This window comes from Rhea pennata, chromosome 29 (genome assembly GCF_028389875.1).
Source record: "Rhea pennata isolate bPtePen1 chromosome 29, bPtePen1.pri, whole genome shotgun sequence".
In the NCBI taxonomy this organism is placed as follows: Eukaryota; Metazoa; Chordata; class Aves; order Rheiformes; family Rheidae; genus Rhea; species Rhea pennata.
The window spans coordinates 3,043,926-3,066,439 of NC_084691.1; the positions used below are offsets into that span (position 1 = coordinate 3,043,926).

At 50.0% G+C, this 22,514-nt stretch overlaps 1 protein-coding gene across 2 annotated transcripts in view; it reads right to left on the reverse strand.

Moving 5' to 3' along the window:
• VDR (vitamin D receptor) overlaps positions 1-22,514 on the reverse strand; it is a 38,352-nt gene that overhangs the window by 14,512 nt on the left and 1,326 nt on the right. The window contains exons 2-4 of one of the 2 annotated variants that reach the window (XM_062597277.1): positions 19,415-19,458; positions 4,820-4,891; positions 2,975-3,125 (exon numbers count right to left, since the gene is read on the reverse strand). In XM_062597277.1, coding sequence (XP_062453261.1) covers positions 2,975-3,125; positions 4,820-4,883 — 215 coding nt within the window. In that variant the 5' untranslated portion in view covers positions 4,884-4,891; positions 19,415-19,458. Of the gene's footprint in view, positions 1-2,974; positions 3,126-3,402; positions 3,475-4,819; positions 4,892-19,414; positions 19,459-22,514 lie in introns of those variants that run through there. The other variant, XM_062597278.1, reaches the window with a different exon arrangement.

Below are 22,514 nucleotides of genomic sequence, written 5' to 3' on the forward strand. Positions count from 1 at the left end.
TCAAGGAGAGAAGCAGATACCTAAAGCCATTTGGAGTAGGACAATTCTCTGCTCCTTCCCGGAGAAGTCCCCTGACACACCAACCACCACGGCAGTGCTGGGAGCAGAGCTGCGGCTTCTCTGGCACCGCTTTCCTTTCAATCTGCATCTTCTCTCCCAAATCCTGCCAGCTCCAACTCCCTCTTCTGATCCCAGGAGCCGGTCAGACAACTGCACCTTGCCCTGAGATTTCTTTAGCGACCCATGACACATTCTTTCTGGGAAACATTAGCAACAGCCCTTTGAAAGAAGCCAAGAAGGGGGAGGAAAAAAAAAATCCAGAGGGGCTGAGCGTGCCTGGTGTCTGCTTCCTGCTGCCCTGTTTCCACCCGCAGCACCTTCACTACAGAGCTGGCCCAGGTGTCTCCAGGCTGCAGACATACCTTGGGCGGATGCACATCTCCAGGTGGGTGCAGACACCCGCACCCCGTGGTCTAGGATCACTTCTGGCCTCTGCACCACCCTAGAGTTCAGTATCCTTCCCCTCCCATATCTAGAAATCCAGAGCCAGACCTGAGGGCTGCCCGCTTTCCAGCGATTCTCGCAGCCACACGGGTGCAGGAGGCTGCAGTAACGGGACAGACTGTCTGAAGCTGAACTCCAGCTCCAGAGAAGCGCAAAGTAGTGACAGATTTATGTCAACAGCCAAGAAACAAAACAGTTTCACAGAGAACACAGCAAAGAACAATAGAGGAGGATTACAGGAGTGGAAGATGCAGTGATGTAGACAGGATGGGTGGGGAGTTACTAGGTTTTGAAATACTCTGAGCTTTTCCAAGCAGCTCTGCTATTACTGCCCAGTGCCACTGAGCTGGGGGAGAAAGGAGAGAGACCTAGGAGCACGGAAGAAACCAGAGAAACCTCTGGATGCTTCAGCCAAGTCACAGCAGAATAAATCACTCCAATTTAGCTCCCTTTTAAGAGCTCCTGAGCAAACAACAAAGCTCAATAAAAGGCTACAGCAGCCATTAGGCTCATTAGTATACAGCGGACTTTGAAATAAGTGGCCAAAGGTTGTCTCAGGTCTGTTCATGCTGCAGGTTATGTGCACATCTGAACACCCAGAGGTGCCTCCAGCCTCCTAACACCTCTGCAGAGTCATTAAGTAAACGAGCTAGAAGGCCCTGGGTTATGTTAAATTAATGCTGGGAAGTTTTAACCCAACAGCTATGTCCAAGGCAGAACTGCAGCTTTGGGGGGAGCGTATTAGGGGCTCAACCTCCCCCACAGCAGCACTGCAGTGTTTTCCCATAGAAGGCACTTGAATACTGTGATGCAGCAAGCATTAAACCTGTAATTAACTCCATGATTTAAAAGGGCTTGTAAACAAGGCCGTTTAAGCAAGAGCAAGACCTAGCATTGGGAAAGCACGTCTAGAAAGGAAGATTGAAGTAGTAATAAAAAGCTTAAATTGAAAATAAAGGCTTTATATGGAGCATGAAGGGCTAGTTCAGGACTATGGCTTTCTTTGGCATTACGGTGGCTACGCAGAATCATAGAATTAAACACCAGTGTTCCACGTTTGACGTGGTTACACTGGTGCAACACTAGAGATGGGGGAACGTGGCAGCGTTTGCCGAGTCGGGGGTGCAGGGCTTTGCACCATTAGCATTCAGAGCCACACCACAGCCAGTAAAGGCTCACCAAGCAGCACCGGCCACTTCAGAGGACAAAATGAGGCAGTTTCCCCCTGCTGCTGCGGACGCTATAGAGACAGGGAAAGACACTAAATCACAGCGTGGAAGAGAGCACCTAAGGAGTTACCCATTCGGCATCAGTAATTGAGGAAAATGTTGTTGTTCGGGTTGACCAGCCTTTGAAGCCACCTGATTCGAGAACAGGCTGCAAGACTGCGGTATGTGAAAACCCCGCTCTAGCCCCCAAATCCCTGCGAGTGAAGTTATGACTCGGCTCTGCAAGTTTTGCTTTACTTGTCCAGCTCACCACCTAGAGCTGCGCAGACTGATCTCTGCAGTCCCACAGCCACCTGCTGCCATCGTCTCATTACAGTGCAAAACACTTGAGCAAGGCTTTTCTCAGCCAGTGCCACACCAGTCATTATCCTACTCTGTTTCACCAGCGCTTAGTCATTCTCTCACTTGGTGCAAGCAATGTGAACTCCCACGTGAACGGTTCTCTACAGGAGTGCTGCCTGGAACACAGACACCTGGCTAAAACTGAGCCATTAAATATCCACAAGTGTGCAACTCCGAGGCCTCCACAGCTTCTAGGCACGTTTCTGCCTTGCTTAGGACCAGTTTGAGACCACTCAAGACCCCACCTGCCAGCAGAAAAGGCTGCACATGCAGCCTATGTCTGCTTTTAACTCCCCTAAGAGTCACCAGAGTAATGCGAGTGAAAAAACTGCCTCCAAGTTTGGAAAGAGTTCAGCACCAAGTCTAGCACTTGGGCAGAGCACCCCATACAAGCCCCAGTATGGAAACACTCAGAGCTTCAGAGCAGATTTCAGAGGCATGTTGCTTTAAAGCAAGAGTTTGTGGCTGCTGTTCAGGTTTAGTTTCCAAAGACTGCTGGTTTCAGGTGCTTTTTTTTAACCAGGCCCAGGTGTTGCACATACCACAGCATGCTGGAGGCTGTTCCACTGCTGCCTGCACCATGCACAGCACACAGAGGTCTGCGAGGCTTCCGAACGGATGGAAACCTCTGGCTAATGGGAAACAGTGTGTTTCCCAGCAGCGGGCTGTCACAGCAACTCACAAGAAGGGAAGGGCTTAGACACCTTTCCATCATCAAAATGGGCGGTCTGCAATACGTGCACAAGTCTGGCAAACCCGTTTGCAGCCCAGCGTTGTAGGGAAGCCGACAGCTCGAACAGCAGCCCCGCAGCGCCCCGATGATCACATCGTCTCCTCCTCAAAGCTTGCTGACTGCGGAGGAAAACTTTAACCCTTCCTCCCCAGAGACCCACACTCACCTGAAGAAGCCCTTGCAGCCTTCACAGGTCATCGCGTTGAAGTGAAAGCCGGTGGCTTTGTCCCCGCAGACGCCACAGATCCGAGGCACGTTCCTGTCAAAGTCGCCAGCGGGGTCGGGAAGCGAGGTGCTAGCTGCCATGGTCTCCATGTCTGCGGGAGCAGAGGGGGAGAAGAGAAAGCTGGGCACCCATTTATATCTGTCACGGCTTTTTTTAAAAAAGCAAATTAGATGCAAATAAAGTTTTTCTTTTTTCCTGGGATTCAGTGTGACCAGGCAAGCAAAGCTTCTGTGTTTCTCTGGCTCTGCATGCTAACACCCTAAAGCAGGGGCTAGCTGGTCTACACTGAGCACACACATTTTGCTCCTCTATCCAGCAAAGATGTTGCCGATTCCCCCCTTCCCATACTCACAGCCATAGGAACGCACCTTGGAAGACTCTCACGTTATTTTGCTGTGCTTCAGTGGGAAAACTCCTACAGCCAACCCAGAACTTCTGTTTCCCCCTCCACACACACACACTCCTTTGCTTTTGCTTCCAAAAAGCCTTGAAGGCACCAAAATTCACCCAGATTGAAGCGGCGAAACCTCAGGGAAAAGAGGTCGTGCCGCCCATCAGCGTGAGCGAAATTTCCCTTGAGCACCAACAGGAAGTGACACCAACACGCTCATGTCAGCTCCCGTAAGCGAGAAAAATCCCAAACGCAAATCAATTGAGCATTGTTTAAAAGATCCTTAACATGGACATAAACAAGCAAGGACGGAAACAGGGCTCCCGCTATGGATTATGTGCGACGTGGCTGAGAAGCAGTATATCGAGGGGGAGCTTTTAATAGACTTTTCCTGGCTTTCAGTATCCCCTGGCAGAAATCTATCTGCTATTAGAAAGATGGAGTATCTAAAGCTACCAAGAGAACAATTGTTAGGAGTTTTCATGGTGCCAAATCTCAGTTAAAAACCACACTGAGACCGTTTTCAGATAGTACACCCAGCAGTTAGATAGGGCTGGTTATATTTTAACTCTGTTTACCCAGCAAGTTCTTAGCAGCTTCTGCACCACAGTTTCCCCATACACAGGGCAGAGTTTCTCTTTTTGTGCCTCCTGGGAGAAACAATTTGGGAGTCGATGCTTTCTAGCACGCTTTTTTAATACTACAGTTAAGCAGTTCCTCAAGAGGCATGGCAGATAGCTGCTGTCTGTGTAGGTCTAGCCTGCTTTCCAAAGGTTTTCAGCTAACATGCTAGAATTATCCTGAATAAAACACTGTATCAGCTGCTTAGTGACTCCACACCAGCAACCATTAGGTCAAAGCAGCAACTAAAATGAGTTCAGAAAAAGAAGAAGCAGGCCAACTCCTTAATTCAGGTCTCAGTGCAGATCTGCCAGACTGATGTTGTCCAATCCCCCAAAAGCCTGGGCTCCACTTGATCCCCTGCTGGGGGACAGCGGCTCTGCGCAACACCCTGAGCTTGCACATGATGCCTAAAGGCTCTCCAGCCGGCTGAGGCACAGGGGAGATTCTCCCAGAGTACCTGGGGTTGCCTAATTTCCAAAGCTCCTGAGGATCTGGAGTTTCCCTGAGGGCCAGCAAGCTTTAGGCTCAGACTGCTTCTTGCAAATGGAGCTTAAGACACCCATGAAGTTTAAATCCAGTCATATACATCCAAAGAATGCATTCAGGGCTAGATTCTTCTCAGTTCTTAGCTTTATAGGTGTGCCTGCCTTGAAACTGAGGACAGCCAACACTCCTAGCACCTTTAGCTAGCAGTCCTCACCCACAACACTTTGGAAAAAAGCACCCAACCCCAAGGAGAATACCCTTTACGCAGAGAAAAGTTATTTAACCTGTATCTTGGAGATAAGCCATGTTCTGCTGGTGCATTTCCCAGGTGCTCTGGACATGGGACATGGAGCCACCTGCAACCAAGAAGACATAAGCAATAAGGTCTGAAACAGCTCAAAACTTTTGAGGTTGGTGAGTCAACGGTGACCGTCCGACTGCACACCCAAGGCACGGTTTGCTTCAGCCCCGGGTGAGATGCAAACAACACGTGCTGAACAGGTTGCCACGATCTCAAAACAACCTGCCCCCACACACCACCCCAGTACCACTTTGTCTGGTTCCCACCACCCCTCCTGCCCGCAGGTTATGGGGGCGATGGCGCAGCACCCGGCGCGTGCCTGCTGCCGGCATGTTGCTAGGAGAGCCGGAGGAACGCGCCAGCGATCGTGGCGCCTACTGTCTGCGAGAGCAAGGGTACAGGAAGAAAAGACGACAGGGAGAGACATACAGCTCGTTCCTTTAACCTCAAGTAATATTTTCCTATAAATTTAAATTTCACAATTCAGCCTGTCAAGCGTGCAGCAGTGCGAGACCTGCCGCCTTGCGTGGGACGGCGTTAAGCAGAGCCGAGCGGCGGCTCTAACGCCGCTCCTCGTTCAGCTGAGCACAAGTGCTCAAAGTCAACGGGATCATCGCGACGCCGAGACAGGCGTACACGGCGTTCCTCCTCCCTCCTCACGTCGTTTCCTTCCTTTAGCAACTCCGCTCATGGACGAAGAGCGGCACGCCAGCACCCGGGCATCGCAGCATTGGGCCAGACCCAGGAAAAGGTTTTGTTGTGATGTTCTGCCTTCCCCAAGCATCTCCTCAAACTGCTGCCTGCTCTGCCACCCAGGCTTGGGCACAGGGACGTCCTCACCTCCAGCTACTCCACGCAGGGAAAGCTGATGCCAACCACAACCTGTCAAGCTGCTGGCCTCTGGGAAAGCTCATTTCTACCTGCCCAGCACAGGACAGGTGTTTCCCCACACCTCCTTCTGCCAGCTCTCAATTAAAAAGTAAAAGGAGATTTGGTCACCAAGGTTCATAAGTCAGTGCCCAACTCAATTCCTGTAGGGATGATACTGCCACTACAACCTACCATCTCTGACTTCTCGGAAAACGTTACTCAGCCCCGTAATGGAAGTGACGTCTGTGCAGGGTGGAGCGCTCACGGGAGTTTCCCTCCACCCCCGTGGAAGGTCGTTCATTCATCTCGCTGACATTTAGCCTTCACCCCTTCCAAGAGAGGAAAGCGTTTGCATTAGGACTGCTGGCCTCAGCCGAGCAGGCTTCAAGGTCGCACCAGTTTGGCAGTGGGTTATAGCAGAGCTGCAGCGACCTGGGTTTTGCCCCAGTAAAGCCCCAGGTTGGCTCTACGCCACTGCGCTTTGCTCCATCTAAGGTTTCGCATCCTCATGTACCGAATCTGCAAAGCAGTCAGAAAATTTCAAGTTTCAGATGATCCATCCTGGCTTGTATGAAGCTGTCACCATAGCAGAGCTGGAATGGCCACAACACACTGGCAGGGACCGCCGTGTAATTGTAATTAACGGTCAGAGCCCGTCGCTGGGACGTGGCCAGACAAAGCAGCAATCCAGAAGCTGCTTTGCTTGAGGATGAAGCGCATGGGAAAGCCTCACCTGCCCAGCCTGAATGAGACCCCGAGGGGCAAGAACGGTTTGGTACAAGTAAATGGGCTCTGTTTGCTGGTGGCTGTGCTCCAATCTTCCTTTTGAGCAGCGTTACAGCCAGGGTTGTGATAGAGCCACTTGCAGCTAGAGAAGCTGAAGTCCCCATACCTGGGCAGAGACAGCTGGGAAGCAAGATGGACGCATCAAGTTGGAGACAAAAGCCAGTCCCAGCTCCGTCTCTCCCTGTCTTACCCAGGAAGGGGACTCACTGCTGCTGGCCAGACACACGAGTCAGGATGACTCGGCCCGAGGCCGCATGATGCCTCCCCCTCGATGGCAGCACGTTAGAGCTACAGGAAAACAGAGGAGTACACGGAAAATTACTGCTTGCCCAGGGAGCCAGACACAGCGTCAGCTCTTCTTCCTCCTCCACGCTGAGCCCAAAGGATGGCTGTTCGCTTTTAAGCCTATATGAATCTCTGACTACCCTCAGTAGCCACTCATTCTCGTAGGAAGTATTTCACTGAAGTATTTTCCTCACACTTTATCACTTTCCTTTCTCTCTCCCTGACTTGCAGAATTGCAAAACTCGCGTGTGTGGCTCTCCAACTTGGCAGAAGGGAAAAGGCTTCAGAGGAGCTTTTAGCTCGTGCTAAAAGCCTTACTCACTCTTATTCAGTGGCTGCACAGCAGTGATTATCCTTCCCAGCATCGCAGTCCTAAAGTGCCTGTTGCTCTGCTGGCAACGGCCAGAGCTAGGGCTAACACACACCAGCTTCGACAAAACCCGAGCCAGAAACTGGCCCGAAGGCTGATGCATAAACCTCAGCGTGGGAGACAGCTTGTGGCACAGCTGCTCGGCCCCGAGGTTTCCCGATACACAGAGCCAGAAATACCTTTAACACCAACTCCCAGCGTAAGGAAATGCTGTAGAGCACTTGTTTATAACTGTGCGTGTGTAGCAAGCTGAGTCTTGCACAGCAGCCTTGAACTTGTGGAAAATGGGAGCCTGCAACACTCGGAAGGGTAAGTCAGCAGGGCAGCAGGATTTAGGGCAGAAGCAGGGGTTTCCAGCTGTGCACGATGGGGTCAGACCTCATCGCATCATGCCCTGCACAGGTTTAGTTACACCTAGAAGCGAGACGGTGGCTTTATCCAGCCAAGCCGTGAAAGCCTGCAAGAAAGGGAGTTCGTGCTTCACCAACCGCTCCCCGGAGGTCCGGGCTTTGCCAGACTGAAATTTGGCAGAGAAACTAAGCCCCAGTGGGCTTTCTCTTCAGTTTTGGGAGTCAAAGCAAAGAGCTGACAGCTTCCCAGAAAAGAAAAGGTGACATTTCATTAGCTAAAAAGAGGGATTATTCTTTGGCACTTCAAGACTAACGTTGTTAAACTGTTACGTATTGTGAAAGTTCTCAATATCTTTGTTCCCCCATCAAAAGGCATTTTGGGGGGTAAATTAACCCGCCAAATAAAACAAAGCTTCGCCCACACTGCCTGAAAGGAAGAGGCTGGTTCCTGAAGTCAAAGTAAATCCTCACCCCGACGCTGCTCATGACTCGGCCGAGTCTTGGAGAGACCCGCTTGCTCACATGGAGTTTTCTCCGCTTTCCTGGCTCGCACACTCAGTTAACACCACTTTTGACACGTGAAAACACAACGCTCCACACAGTCTCTTCAGAGCCTCTGGCAACGCAATTGCATTTCAAGAGCCCTTTTCCAGTACAAAACAGGCTATTTATACGATCTAGTAGTGGCATGCGAGCAACTCCTTTCTCTACCTTTTTTTTTTTTCCCCCAGAAAAAGGCAATTAAATCATTTCCTTCTGTAGCTCCAGGGAGCCCTGTTATTCAGCTACTGTCTATGAGATTTATTAGACAGCTGATCGACGGCCTCGTGGGCAGGCAAAGCATTGCTTCCATACGCACACTGGGAGCCCAGCGCCAGCAAAGCGGCTCTGCATGTGGCACGTAGAGAGATGCAGCAGGTGAAATTCCCCCATGCCACTGTGCAGCTGGATTCCTCTTAACACCGCTCACCTCTGTTTCCAGGTTGGAAACGCATTTTTCCAACTTTCCCCAAGACCCAGAGGGACTGGGACCTTCGAGAGCCAGGCAAGGGCAGCGTAGGGAGACTGGCAGCTATTTATTACCTGATGCAAGACAGCTTGTGCCACTGTTTCTGCCATTAATTTGATTAATGGCAAATCCTCCTGGAGCATCTACAGACGCCCCCATCCCACGGCCGGAGGCTCCTCTGTGCCAGGCGACATAAATGTGACACTTCTTACCCCAAAGAGGCCAGACGCCGCCAGACTGCAAATTTATATCACTGCAGTGAGACGTTCAGAGGAGGGTCTGAGGCTGCAGCTGTGCAACAACCAAAGGAGCTATAAACATTAGTTTCAAAGCCAGACACCTAACCCCACTGTAAGGAGCAGGATGCTGATCTCGTTACCTGTGAGGAATCAGGCACTTTTCAGGCTTGCTCTAAAACCGCAAGAAGCGTTTAGAGCAGAGCAAGCCCAAGGGCACGCTGAACTCGATTACAGCCAGCGCTCCCCGCTAACACAGTTAGGGGCCAACATCTGAGCAGCCACCTCCTTCGTGGCGAAGCTGGAAGAAAAGCAGTGGCAAGGCAAGACCGAGTCTGCCCTCTTCGCTACCGTGTCCAGAACCCTTTAACCTGGTGAACAGGGAAACTAGAGGGGGAAGAGAGATACAAGACTGTCTCCAAACACTGGGGGTCTCCAGGCTCTGACTTGCCCGCAGACCAAGGGTCCTCAGCACAGCACTGTCACCCTGAGTATCGCCCTTCCTGACTTTTCTGCAAAGGAATATCACTCTCCCGGGGTTTTGGAGAGAAATTCAAAGCCACAGAGTGGCACCAGGAGACCCTGAAGGCATGCAGAAGCTGCCAAGCACGCAGCCCTCTAGGTAGGCTGCAAAACACACCCAGCCTCGCTAATCCAGAGATACAACAGCAAGTCCTCAAACACACACATGCATTGGGCAGATCTTAGATCTTGGACATGTCTTCTCTTGCCTCACCTCGCACCCGCCACAGACAGGAGTCGGATTTGGAGTCTGCGCACAAACTGTAGCGGTTGGATATGTCAGTTGTGAGTGTCCCGGATGGAAAGCGCAGGAGAAGCCTGTTCCACAGCCCCTGAGAGGGGCCAGGAAAGCAGGTGTGTGGCAAGGACTAGGGGCAGCCAGAGGTGAGCATCTCCATGCAACCTCTGTCAACAGCTTTACTAGCTCAGAAAGGCAAAAGAAAAACACTTGGGCATTTACAAGCTCTTTTACCACATTAGCCAAGTATCTTTATGAGGTCTCACAAGACAATTAGGCAACAAATCCTTACACGCGAAGGTAAAAACAGAAAATATTTCTAAGCACCATTCCCCTGAATGGAAGGAATGAAGTAAACAGATTTCCAGATTACAGCTTGGGCACTGTGTCAAAAATACCTCCAACCTGACTCCTCGCTGGCGAGACGCTTTGTCGTTTACGCCACAAAAAGACTGAACAGGACACTCACGGCAGAAAACCATCTGAATCTGCGAGCCAAGGAAGACACCATGAGCACCACATTAGTGGCAGCCAACTTGCCTTAATATACAATTTTATGCGAGCAGCATGTTGTTTCTCAAACTCTCCTTCAACAAGAAAATTAAAGCAACTTTTCATGCAGCTGCATGACAGAGGCTGGTGGAGCTTCCCCTTTAGCTTCTTCCCCGCACCGTGGCCTTACAACACAACTGAGTATCTGTTGGTGTCATCTCAGCAGGCACGGGGGAAGCTGGAAAAGGAATCGCTTGGAGCCAGCCCTGCTTCGGCTTTGCCCCTGTTCTGGGGCTGATGAGCCTCTCCTAAAGCCACATCCTCTTGGGACCGACTTGACACAAGCGTCTGCAGACGCAGCGCCAGGTCTTGAGACCATCTGCCAGCCGGGATGAGCAAGCCTGGCAAACCACACCTGGAACAGAGGCCACTGATAAGAGTAATAACAGAGAGGAGCCCTCAATTATCACATTGCAGGAGCGCCCACGGACCCCAGCACAGTACAGCAGCCATCCCTGCCCCGAGGAGCAAACACGGTGGAGTTGGCACGAGTCAAGAGCCAGCCTGAAATGCAACGAGTTTCCAGACACTTAAAGGATTTGACAGCATCATCGCAAAGAAGGTGAAAATAAATACGCAACAGGAAGGGTGGAGCATCCTCCGGCACTGAGTCAGAGGCCAGGACGGGCTGCGATGGGCTCCAATCATCAGGCATCTGGACTTCCTAAGCAGCCTTTCCAGTACAGCTCTGCTGATTGCTCGGTACCTCATGCTCTCCAGATCAGGGGCTTCTCCAGCTTGTCTGAAACCCTGTTCCTAGATTCATCTGGCTGTATAATTAAACCAGCTCGTAGTCCCCAAGACCAAGGGGAAGAGCTGGCTAGTGAAGACCCTCATGAACAAGCATCACCCTAGATTGCTTGTAATGTCACTTTAGAGCAAAGCAGCTGTTGCACTTAAATATTTAGTAGCTGTGACACTGATCCATCTAGGGATTCAGAGTCCAAAGATTTCTAGAATTAAATCAGTCACAAAAAGCCTTTAGATACTAAACAGCTTCGGCAAAGTGATGCTTTTTGTGGGAAAAAGTCCATGAGAACAAGCAGCAATGAGTCAGTACCTGACATCATGCAAAGCAACTCTAAAAGCTTTTACTGTTATTTTTATGATATATACAGATATCAGCTACGATGTGAACTGCATCCTCCATAATTTTAGTTCTGGCCCGTTATAGCAATTGGGTCAGAAACATTTCCACAGTCTGGAAGTTCCCAATCCCACTGGCTCCAGTGTGAGCTAGTACAGAGACAGCAATCGGTCGTGTCCCTTTGCAGGTCAGAGAGGCACTGGCATCCCCGGAGCCGGTGTCCGGCGGCAGCAGGTCCCCGGCTGGGTTTTGGAGCAAGGCGAGGTGGCTGGCATTCCTCCCACATTAGCCCAAGGCAAAGCCTTTCCATCACGCCTGGGTCAGACTCCATCTGCCCTGACAGGTTTCCAGGAATGAGGTTAACAATTCCCACTTCCCCCGTTGTGGGAAATGGCAGGAGATGGCTGCTGCGAGCGTTCGGGTGAAACTGGAAAGCAGGAGGCAGCTCTCCCAGCCTTGTCCGAGACCTCCCTGCCCTCTTCCTAACCATCCGAGTTGTCTGCCCCATCCGAAGAAACACAGCTCTTCACCCAAACAGAAGAACCATCCGATTCTAGCGTATGGGAGAGCTGTGAGTTGCGTCGGATTTAGCAGCTACAGATAAAGGCAGGAGAATAAGGAGAGGAGGAGGGAAGGGTGAAAGCTTGCCAACCCATAAAGCAAACAGCAGAGCAGGTCAAACATACCAGTGCTAGGGCAACTCACCCCAGGAACTGGGGAGCACAGAGTGGGAAGTTGCAAGGGAAACAAACCAGCTACCGTCTGAGCTCCCAGCTGTCACGAAGCCCCTTGCAGACAGAGGAGGGACCGTGCATCTGCAAGGGGTCCCACACGTCAGACAAGGCCAGCCAGGGCGCTCGGGCTCCACAGAGCCAGTTACCCTCCCTATCACACCAACACAGCAGTCTTCCCCGCTCAACTCAAGCCCACTAGAAGTTGGCACTTAAACGAGTTGCATTTCACTTGCGACAGCGTTTGCCCGACATCCCCCGTGCTTTGAACGGGGAGCAACACCAGCGCTGACCACTGCCTCCCCGCGCGGCCGCGCCGCGTCTGCGCGTTTTGCGAGGAAACGCTGACTTCGCAGGCACGTGCCGTGCGAGGGTTGCTGCTTCTCCTCCTTGCGAGGATCACGTGCCCACGGCCACCGTTTGCTCCGCAGCTTTTCACGGAGGCAGGAGGCATCGCCTCGGACTCTGCAAGTCACGCAGAATAAACAAACTCTTTCACAAGGCATTAGACTCAAATAGCAACCTCGAAAATAGCTCAGCATTGACTGGAATGGGGAGACCACCATGGCTGCAGTCGTGCTAACTGCAGCAGACTGCCTCATTTCCTGAGCCGTACCACGGGAGGATGTTAGTCATGAATGAGAAGTGACAGTGGTCACACAACCCATGCCTTGCAGGCCAAAAAGCTTGAGTAAGGCAAAAAAGAGAAATATTGCATTTGCAGAATGAAAGTTGTTTGGTTTCCCTTCACTCAAGCTGTTGCACGTGTTTATGATAAAAAAAATGGGGGGGGAAGAGGCAGCTGTAAGATGTTAAACTGGATTATCTCAAAACTAGCTTGTGCTATCATCTTATATACAGCAACAAGGAGTTTCCAACTGACACAACTGCCTATCACTGAAAACACGGTCCTTTGATTAAGGCCAAAATCCAGTTACACTACACCCAAATGAGGACAAACCTCTTCCTGTTCCACTATGGGAAAAACCTGAAGGGCACCAAGTTTTCCAAACTTAGCACCTGTACCATCACGCCACCTCTGCAACACTGCGCACGCAGGGAGCGGAGGGGCAGCACTGCTGTAGCTGCTCAGGCTGCTGCATGGCCTGTGCACGTCGGTCAAAAATCGTTGCAGAAAAAGTGAATGTAGCGGCATGTTAACGCTTGCATGTCAGACAAGCTACTGCTAGAAACTCTTTCCTATTTCAGCTCAAAGCTCTCAACACTAATGTCACAGCCAGTTTGACACCAGCATGGAAATCAGGTTTTATTGCACACTTGGAACTTAGGGGCAGAAGCAGATGCTGGAAGAAGTCACATACAGGATATTTCAGCTTAGTTTCCAGGAAAGTAGGTGCACAAGTGCCAGTTCACAGAAAGGATTCAGTCCTGGCCAGCTTCCCTTCTGACTCACCGAAACAGCCCGCAAGCTGCTCTGCCCAGATTCAATGGAAGAGCCTGTTCCCAGCTGTGCCTGGGCACATCTAAGTGGCCTCCTCAAGAGGCATCCCAAGCTCCCAGCAACAGATCTCCTTGCAGACAGGAGGTTGCAAGAACTCCTCACTTGCTTCTCCGGGAGAAGCTGCTAAAGAAAAGGCAGCTATTTAAAAGCAACGTGAGAAGTAACATCCAGAATCTTCCCTGCCCAAAGTACTCATTAGCTCAGGGAAAGAGAAGGATAAAGTCCAGCCCAGCATCAGTCTCACTCAGATTTCTCAGCGCCTTTTATGACTTACTGCAGGCTGGGGAAGTGGAGAAAGGCGGCAGTCATGCTCAGATGGATTGCTTGACTACAGGAAGCCCTGTTTGACTGTCCCAAGGAGCTCCATGGCTACAGAATAAAGCTAGCAGAGAAAAAAAAATCAGTCAAGACCAGAGCTGCTGAAAGGTGGTACATGACGAGCTCAGGCCGCTGGCTGGAAGCACTGTGGCACTGCCGTAGGAAGCTGTAGATTTGTTTATTTTTCAGGCGGATGTGGTGAACGCAAACACATGTTTACTGGCACTGTCTCACTTCGTACAGCACCACAGCCAGGGCAGCTGGTACTTATTCCACCCGCTACGGCTTTACCAAAATTAAAAGCTCCATGCTCGGGGTCCAGGTTATTGAAGAAACACAGTGGGCAGTTGGGGAAGGGCACTGGCTGCAGCAAGCGCCTGGAGGGGTCCCGCCGGGCCACGGTCCGCTCAGGTGCGCACCACCGTTCCCTTCTCCTCTCACCAACTCCTAATCTGGGTGCTAGTAACAGGCAGGGGGAGCTGGGCAATAGCCCTGGAGACGTTTGACACAGGAGGAATCCAAGGCCAACGCAAAGCCTCGCTCCCTCCCGTACCGCGACGCTCGGCCAGGCGCTGCAGCGGTACCGTATCGCCGAATCGGGCGTTTGCTCTCCCCGAGCTCCCAGACGGGAACCCAGCAGGTCTGCAGAGCTGGCTGAGAGCAAAGCATTTAACCACAGAACAGGCTCTTAAATTAAATCCATACCAGCTGCACTGTGTAGTATTTGGCATTAAGGTGCTGTAACTCTAACTCATTCACAAATTATCAGCAGCAAACGTCTCCGCAAGCCAAAAGGGGCAGGAAAGGCAATTTTAATTACAGATAGGACTAGCCTGTAACAGCTATTTCCTTCTTTCACATTTCCATTTCTTATCTAGGAGAGCAATTTCTCCAAGCTAATTTTTCCACTGGAAACTACCTTTAGCTTAGTCAACATGATTTCCATACAGATATCACTGTTATGGGGCACAACAGTAGAGGAGCAAATAACACCGCCGCATTTGCATGCGGCTAATTGCAGGGCACAGCAAGGACAGGTCAAAGGGAATGTTTTCCTCCAACAGTTTCACAAATTCATAAGGGTAATTATTTCTGGAGACGCTTCCCTGCGATGCTTAACATCGCCAAAAAGTCTTCTTAGATCTCAATCATCTAAGCTGATCGCTCCAAATTGCCTGTCCTTCACCTGTACCTTGGCTCCCTAATCACTAATTCCACAGTAAAAGCAGCCAAGGAATCCTGTTTCATATTTCAAAGATTCAGGACAGACCAACAGAAAGGAGCTGTCCCTGCACGTGGGAAATACCACCTTCAAATGTTTCTCCTTTATTTCGAAATATATGCAAACAGGTTCTTGCTAAGAATGCAAATTGTTCTAGCACTCTCCAGAGAGATAAAAATCACACTAAGAATACACAACCCCCCCGGGACTCCTCAGCAATACTGAAAAATTTTGTTTTTAATTATATCAAGCCAACATTGGTTTTAGTAGAGATGGAAGAAAAATGTTTCAGCTGATATAAACTGTGAATTACCACCAAAAAAAAAAAAAAACAACATAGAAGTAGTGAGCCCTGAAGCCATGACCAAGGTTTGGGAGATCAGCTGTGTTAGTTTCACCAGTTCAAATAGAGAGTGCAAGTCCTTCATCCCCTTAAACCGGAGCAGGTGCCAGGAGCTGTACGTCCAGCTCCTCAGCAGGAAGAGCTCCTGGCTCCTTTCATACAGACTAGGACAGGCTGAGAAAGCCACACAAATTCCCTTTAAATGCCAGCAGATACAGCCACAGCTAGAACCAACAAAACCAGGTCAGATATTACAGCACAGCCATACCTCAGACTTCCAGAGTCTAGGATTTGCTTGAGAGAAGTGCGTTAAGCCAGGCAAGCCCCTGAGGTGACCTTTCTTCTAGAAGTCAATAGCAGGATATACAAGAACATCTTCACTTCGCAAGGCACGAACCCAGAGCTCTGCAGAGAGTCCAGAATTCAAGGTCTCCAATACTGGGCATCGGATTTACAAAGCGCTAACGTATGTTGAAAAGAGATAGGGACCTTCTGAGGCTGCCAATCAGCTCCGGTGGCCTTTGAAATAATAAACCAATTCACCAAGATTCCACAAGATAAAAGACAAGATTTGAAGCGATTCCCAGAAGTAGGCAGAAACCTGGCAACTGTGGTCCATTAGTGCTGGAAGCAGATAGTGTTAGATGCCTGCTGCAGGATGCCTAAAGTTCCTGTCTACACTCATGAATCTACTCGCTGACAAGCAAAGTTCTCAAAAGAAAAAAAAAAATGCAACTTAAAGCCATTTGCATCCATCTAGGCTCGACCTGCTTTGGTTACAGATTTTCTACCCAGCTGCATTTCCTAAATAATTCAGACATTTCATCTATTGGGGTGAGGAAAGACACAGGCGTGAAGAAAGCCGCATTTGGAGAAGGATTGATTTGTGATGCCTTAGTCATTAAGTCAACACTGGAGAAACACAAGCCTTGACCAGCCTGTTACGGGATGCAGATAAACCCAGCAGACTTGCCCCCTCCACCTCCAGTTTAAAAGGGGGTCCAGCCTCCTCACCAAGTGCAGCTCCCAGGAATTTGTCATTACAGCAGACAGGAAGTGGCATTAGAAAAAGTCTCATTCTAGGAGAGGAAAGATTAACTCTCAAAATGCAATTTCCCTCAACACAGCATAACAGGACTGAAAGTCTCACCAGCGCGTTTGGGTGGGAAGTTACAACATGACCACGGGAGCCAACAGCTTTTGGGTAAGATGGGACGTGAAGTCAATGCATCCCTAGACCTGCCTGCACCGAAGACGACTAGTGCACGACAGCAGGTAGTTTTAGATTTAAGGCAGCCAAAGACTGAATCGTACGGCCTCTGAGGCCATCCCACAGCCAGGCATGTGACACAACAGGAGCTGCCAAGTGATCAAGAGACCAGACTCTAGCTCCCAGAGCTGCCCAGAAGCGTCTCTGCCTTGTACACAAGCTCCTGAAGCTCAGCTTGCCCTAGCAATCACTCCTCAATGAGGCATTGCTTTTAAGAATAAGCTCTCTGCCTTCAGATTATCCCACTTTTCCTCTATGTGGAAGTCTGTCCTATCCGCCCATACCCCTCTCCAGCCCAAGCATTCCCTACAAACCTTATTTTCCTTGAGAGCCGCAAATGGAGTAGTGATTTTTCCCTCTACGAGCTGGGCCACCGCATTCAACTGGAGATCTCTTCAAGCTGCTTAAAGGACAGCTATGGACAACCAGAAATTCAACAGCCACACGTTAAAACCTACCACAGCACCAAGTCAGGAGGTGGAACAGTGCAAAAAGCAAAATGGAAATCAGACAAAACCAAGAGGACATCCCCATGTTCTCTCACCTACAGGATGAGGGGGGAAAAAAAAGGCAAAGTGACCACTAAACCTTGTCATTAGTAAGAAAGGAAGTTTTTGTCAGAATTAAAGCCTATTGCTGTATACCAGGAACCCTAGGGAGGGGTCAGACCCACAAGCTGAGCTCTGGGGCATCCTCAGTCCTCCCAGTCCAGTCCGACCGTTCTCCCAGACAGGGAAGGCTGTTTACCTGCAGTAGGTGCCCAGAGAGCGTGATTAAGAGGCGCTGGCTCCTAGATCTGTGCTTCAGTCTGGACGAGCTGACGGGTAAATCCAGAGCTAAGCAGCGCTGCAGCACGTGACAGCAAGGCAGAGTCATGCCCTGCCCTCGACAGGCAGCTCCTTCTCCAGCAATTTTACTGCTGCTCAAGGAAGTGAGTGGGTGAACGGCATTAAAACTGCCTTCCTGCACTATGAAGTCTGCAGGTACTTCTGCTTTTCTCCTTCCCAAGGAAGAGCAGTAGCAATCCCATTCCCCCAGATCAGCCATTTTCACTTCAGCTCGCCATGGAGTAGAAACTGCTCTGACCAGGCACACTTGGGCCGCAGTAAAAGAGAAACAACACTCTGTGCTTGCAAATGTGGCGTTTGAGAGCAGAGCAGAAGCTCGCCAAGTGCTCCAACCCTGACCTGCCAGCAGTTAGGCACCACCACTCCTACAGGAAGGTCTACACGCATCCTTAGCGTTACCCATGCTTTTAGGCACTTGGTGCCCTGCCTCTGATCCAGCCTAGCTTTGTCTCTGCTGCATTTCTGTATCTAAGATCACACAACCAAGGTCACGGACACCTGAGGTTTTGTTACTATCACAACATACTTCACTGTTTTGAAATTCTGCCATCCATGCAAGGCAGAATAAACCGAAGGAAGTGCTTCTCACAGTGCAGTAGCCCTGCACATATGCACAGTTCTTTCTTCTGTTACAGATAAAGGGTCTCCCACTCTACTGTAGCAAGTGATTATTTATATTTTAATAGCATCAAGCAGCCCAGGACTGTAGCTGAACCATGCCAGTTCTTTCACCTTCTTCCAGTAATGTGCAGCGTCAACAAGGAGGACAGTGTGGGAGGTGAGAGGTGCAGAGGCCAAGACAGCAGAATTGAGAACAAACTGGTTTCTCCTCCGTCTGACACCAAACAGACCACAGGATTACTCGAACGTCTGAGCAGCTCAGAAAACAATCGCCCCTCCTTTGAGCATGCCAGTAAGATCGCAACTCGACACTCCAGTTCCCAGGCTGCTTTTAGCACAGAGACAGGTCAGAGAGCTCCCCGCAGGCCAAAAGGCCAGAGGAAAGCAAGGTGCCAGGAGCGTGTTGAGAAGGGCTCTTTCCCTACAGAAGAAACTTCAATTCAGCATCATGAGCTAGTCAATACAATCTCCAGATGCACAGTAAGCCAGGCTATCAAACCATAAACGACTTCTGAAATAAGATCTCCCTTTACCCGGAGAAGGTGGACCCAAGCTAAATGAAGCCAATCTCCCATCCACCAGTGCTACTGGAGAACGGCCGATGCTCGAGGAAAGCCAAGGGTGCCTTGGACAACGTTCCCCAACGCGCCGTATTAGAGCTCCACAGGTCACAGCCAGCGCTCTGCCCACAGGGGCATGCTATTCCGATACAAAGGTGAGATGGAGCTCCCCGGTCTGATCAAGGCCACAACATATTCTGCAAAACTAAGCAAGTCTAAATATGTACCATGCCTGTATCTTATCTATGGCTGTTTTAACGGGCATAGTTATAGAGCCATGAGTGCTTATTTATAAGGACCCCTCCATGTCAGCACTATCCACATCTCTGCAGCAGGTTAGAGAAGTGAAACCTTCAGAGGCCTGGAGACAGGACGCAGCGCCCAAAGCCGTTTCCCTCACCTGGCAGAGGGTGAGGGACAGCACAGGACGCCAGCCAGCCTGGCAGGCAAGAGAACAGTCACACCTCCGCACCAACGATCACCTCGCCCATCGCGGGAGGCACTGCTTCTTGCCCAAGCAGGGGGGCAGAAAGAGGTGGTGGCAGGAGGGGGAGAACTGATGAAGCAGGAGAAGGCGTTGAGCATTGCAGCCCTGCGTTGAGAAACTGAAATAGCACCTACACAGGCTGAGCACCTAAGTGGAACCAGTCAGAACAGAAAGGCCTGGAGCAAAGGAAAGTGCATGCTTCCGGCATACAGAATCCTTACAAAAAGGCACAGCTTTTCAGAAGAGAAAAGAGTAGAGAGACTTCACAGGTAAAGAACACCCTTTAAAACCAAACTCACCTCATCCAATATACAGGCTGTACTGTCACCTCCGAGTTTCTCCAAAAATCTCTGGAAATTGTGAAACTAAAATACTCACGGGACTTTAGTTTAAGACAGGAAAGCCACTCACCAGTGTCAGCAGGTCCCAACGTCCTCAGCAGAAAACATATATTCCTGGAAACAAGGATACTACTTTTAGGTACATAGACTAATACGCCACATATTGTTTTACCACTTTTACGCCCTGTTCTCAACTATTAATAGCCAAAAGTCACTTCCACGTGTGAGGTTTACCTTGATACCAGTGTTCAGCACAGATAAGAAAACTGTTTGAGGTGCAACTGATTCAGCAGATACATAAAACGATGGTGGAAACACATCAGAGCGTCACTGTCAACTACCCTGCTATGTTGCTCCTTCAGCTGAAGTTACCCTGGGATCTCTTGACTTTGAGGTAACCTACCCTCAGTCATTGCATCTGCTTCTTTAGGTCATTGCTGAAAAACTTCATCTTAAAGCCCATAAGTGTCTTTGACCTTCCTTATCTCACTGGACTTTTGTTCCCCTTGCAGTTTTATCTTCCTCACACCCTGGTTTAACAGTCCTTCCCTCTCTCAACCCCACAGGCTGTTGCTGCGTGCCAGATGCTCTACTTTTGCCTTAACATAACCCCTCCCAATGAACTCTTGAAAAATAGCTGGACTTAATTTCTTACTGCATCATTTTACCTTAGTGTTAGCACAATTTTAATACTTCAGTAGACTTTCCTTCCTGAGCAAAGGCTCTAGGCTCTGCTGTCCCTACACTGACTGAGGCATGAGCTAGTCCATTAAATTTGGAAAAATTGGGTAAATACAAGTGACATGTCCCAGTCCCTGGACTCCTTTTATAGCTCTCAACACACACCAAGGCCATTTCTTCCTTCTAGTAAGCAATATCTAGAGGAAAAACTACTTTCAGTTTAGAGCACGGTGCTGAGGAGGAACAGGCTGATGCCAGAAGCCACCTTGGATTCTTCCACGGGGCCTGATCAGCACCTTCATGTCATAAAATGGATAATGAAGGCACTAATCAATGCATTACATGTTCAGACTTACTACCCTCACACAGTTCTAATACTTGAGGATTTTGTTTGGTTAGGATGTTTTTGAAGAACCAGCTAGAAATTAAAAGTACCTTTACTGAACAAGACTTGTGGTTTCTTTAGCAGCAGCATTCTCCAGGCTGGGTTCCTCTTTAGAGACAAAAATTTAATGCAAACATCCCAAGCTAGATGGAATTTTCCCCACACTCATTGCATTAATGCTCAGTTATAAGCTACAGGTGTTTCCGAGGTCTTTCGGTATCTCTAGTCTAGAGGCAATTAGTCAGAGTAGTGTGCCACTACTTGTATTTGTCATTTTCAGGTTGCAAAACTGTTCTAAATTACTGCCCATCTCTCACCCCCACCACTGGGTGTTGTCAGATACCAGCGGGTGCCCATGCGTCAGGACAAGCACCACACGGCTGCTGTCACGCCAGAGAGGACCACAGCTGGAAGGGCACCAAGGATATCAATTGGGAACTGTAACACGGAAGCCGTCACACAAACGTGACCACTGCAGATCCAGTGCCTAGTGAACAAGAGCAGCAGCTGGCATGAATCAGAGCTGAGGGAGCAGCAGAGGAATTGGGGACACTGCCAGGCACGGTGCCCCTTGAAACGCGGCTGTGCTTTGCCTTCAAAAGCTAGCGTCCTGGATGGCAGAGCGAGAAACAGATCAAATCCAGAATTTCCCATCACTCAAGTCGCATCACAGCTCTGAAACCCTTCAAGGCCCAGTCAAGTCCCCAGAAATGTTCTCAGGCAAGGGGGAGGAAAATGAGCAACAGAAACCAGGTATGCTAAGCCTCCCCTCCGTGGGCGCGAGACAAGGAGCCAGCTGTCGCAACAACTTTCACCAGCTGCCCAAAAACAGAGTTGTTTTGCCCCCAAATGTTTCTGCCTTGATGATACATGGCGAGAATGAGCTGTTTCACATTAGTTAGGCAATCCCCAGAGCAGAGTGCTGAAACGCTCTGCTGGCGCCTCTTACCCAAGAGACAACTCTGGGGTTACCCAAAGGGATAAATCCCCCCGCCCCGTAGCTATGGTTATGAAAGACTCACTAGCCCATGGCAAGCAGAGCCACTTCTGCAGAAGTCAGGGCTGACGACATCCAAATCAGAGGGTCCCCGCATCTACAGGGGCAAGAATGAACTGCACGCCTGCTTTGCGACGCGGCCAGCTCTCCATCCGGGGCTGCCACCTGCATCTCTAGGAGCAGATGGTCCCACAGGACAGGAAGAAATCCTGGCCGGCACCTAGACACGTCCCTAGCAACAGGGAAAGAGCTCCCAGCCCAGAACACGATGCAGTTCTGATGTTGCATGCATTTATTCACTTACCAGCTGCATCATATTCAAATACGGACAGGCATCATCTAAAACCCACTTCCCACAGAACATTTGCAAGCCACGACGCCCCGTACACAACACCGCCTGAGGAAGCGGGATTCAATTCCCCACAAGACAGGGCTTCAGGAAAACACCTTTCAACAGCATCCAGCGCCCCTTCACAAAGCAGACCCAGCGTTGCTGTGCACATCTGCTCCCCAGCCACCGCAGCAGCTGATCAGCAGCAGCGAGGGAGGGAAAGCGCAATCATGGCTCTCGTTTGGGGCCATAATCGGACCAAGTCTGTTTATGCCAGACTGATCAGACACCCAAGATGCACAGCCCCTCCCTCTCGCAGCACTGAGCACAGCTGCCTGCGCCAGGCTCTTGTTGCGCAGCCCCACGGCTGGTAGAACCGGGGTCCCCTGCCTTGCACAACTAGGGGAAAAACATGTGTCGCAGCTCAGCTGACAAATCCCACCCTTTGCCATCCTGCTCAGATGCTGCACAGAAGAAACAGACCCCTTTACAGCCTCTTTTAAGCCTGATTATTTCTCTTCCAGTGACTTGACACTTTAGCATTTCCCCTTTGAAAGCCACAGGAAGTTTGGGCTAGACTGACTTCACTTTGGCTCAGCAATAGCAGGTTAAAAATTATTCTCGAGTGCACCTCTAACCAGTGACAAGAATAGCCACTTTTCCAAAGTTAGCTATTAAACAGGAAAAAAAAAGGTTAGATTTCCCAGCTTTTTACTAAGTACATTGGGATTAAAGCAAAAACACTTAGTAAAAAGCTAACTGACTCAAGGCAAATT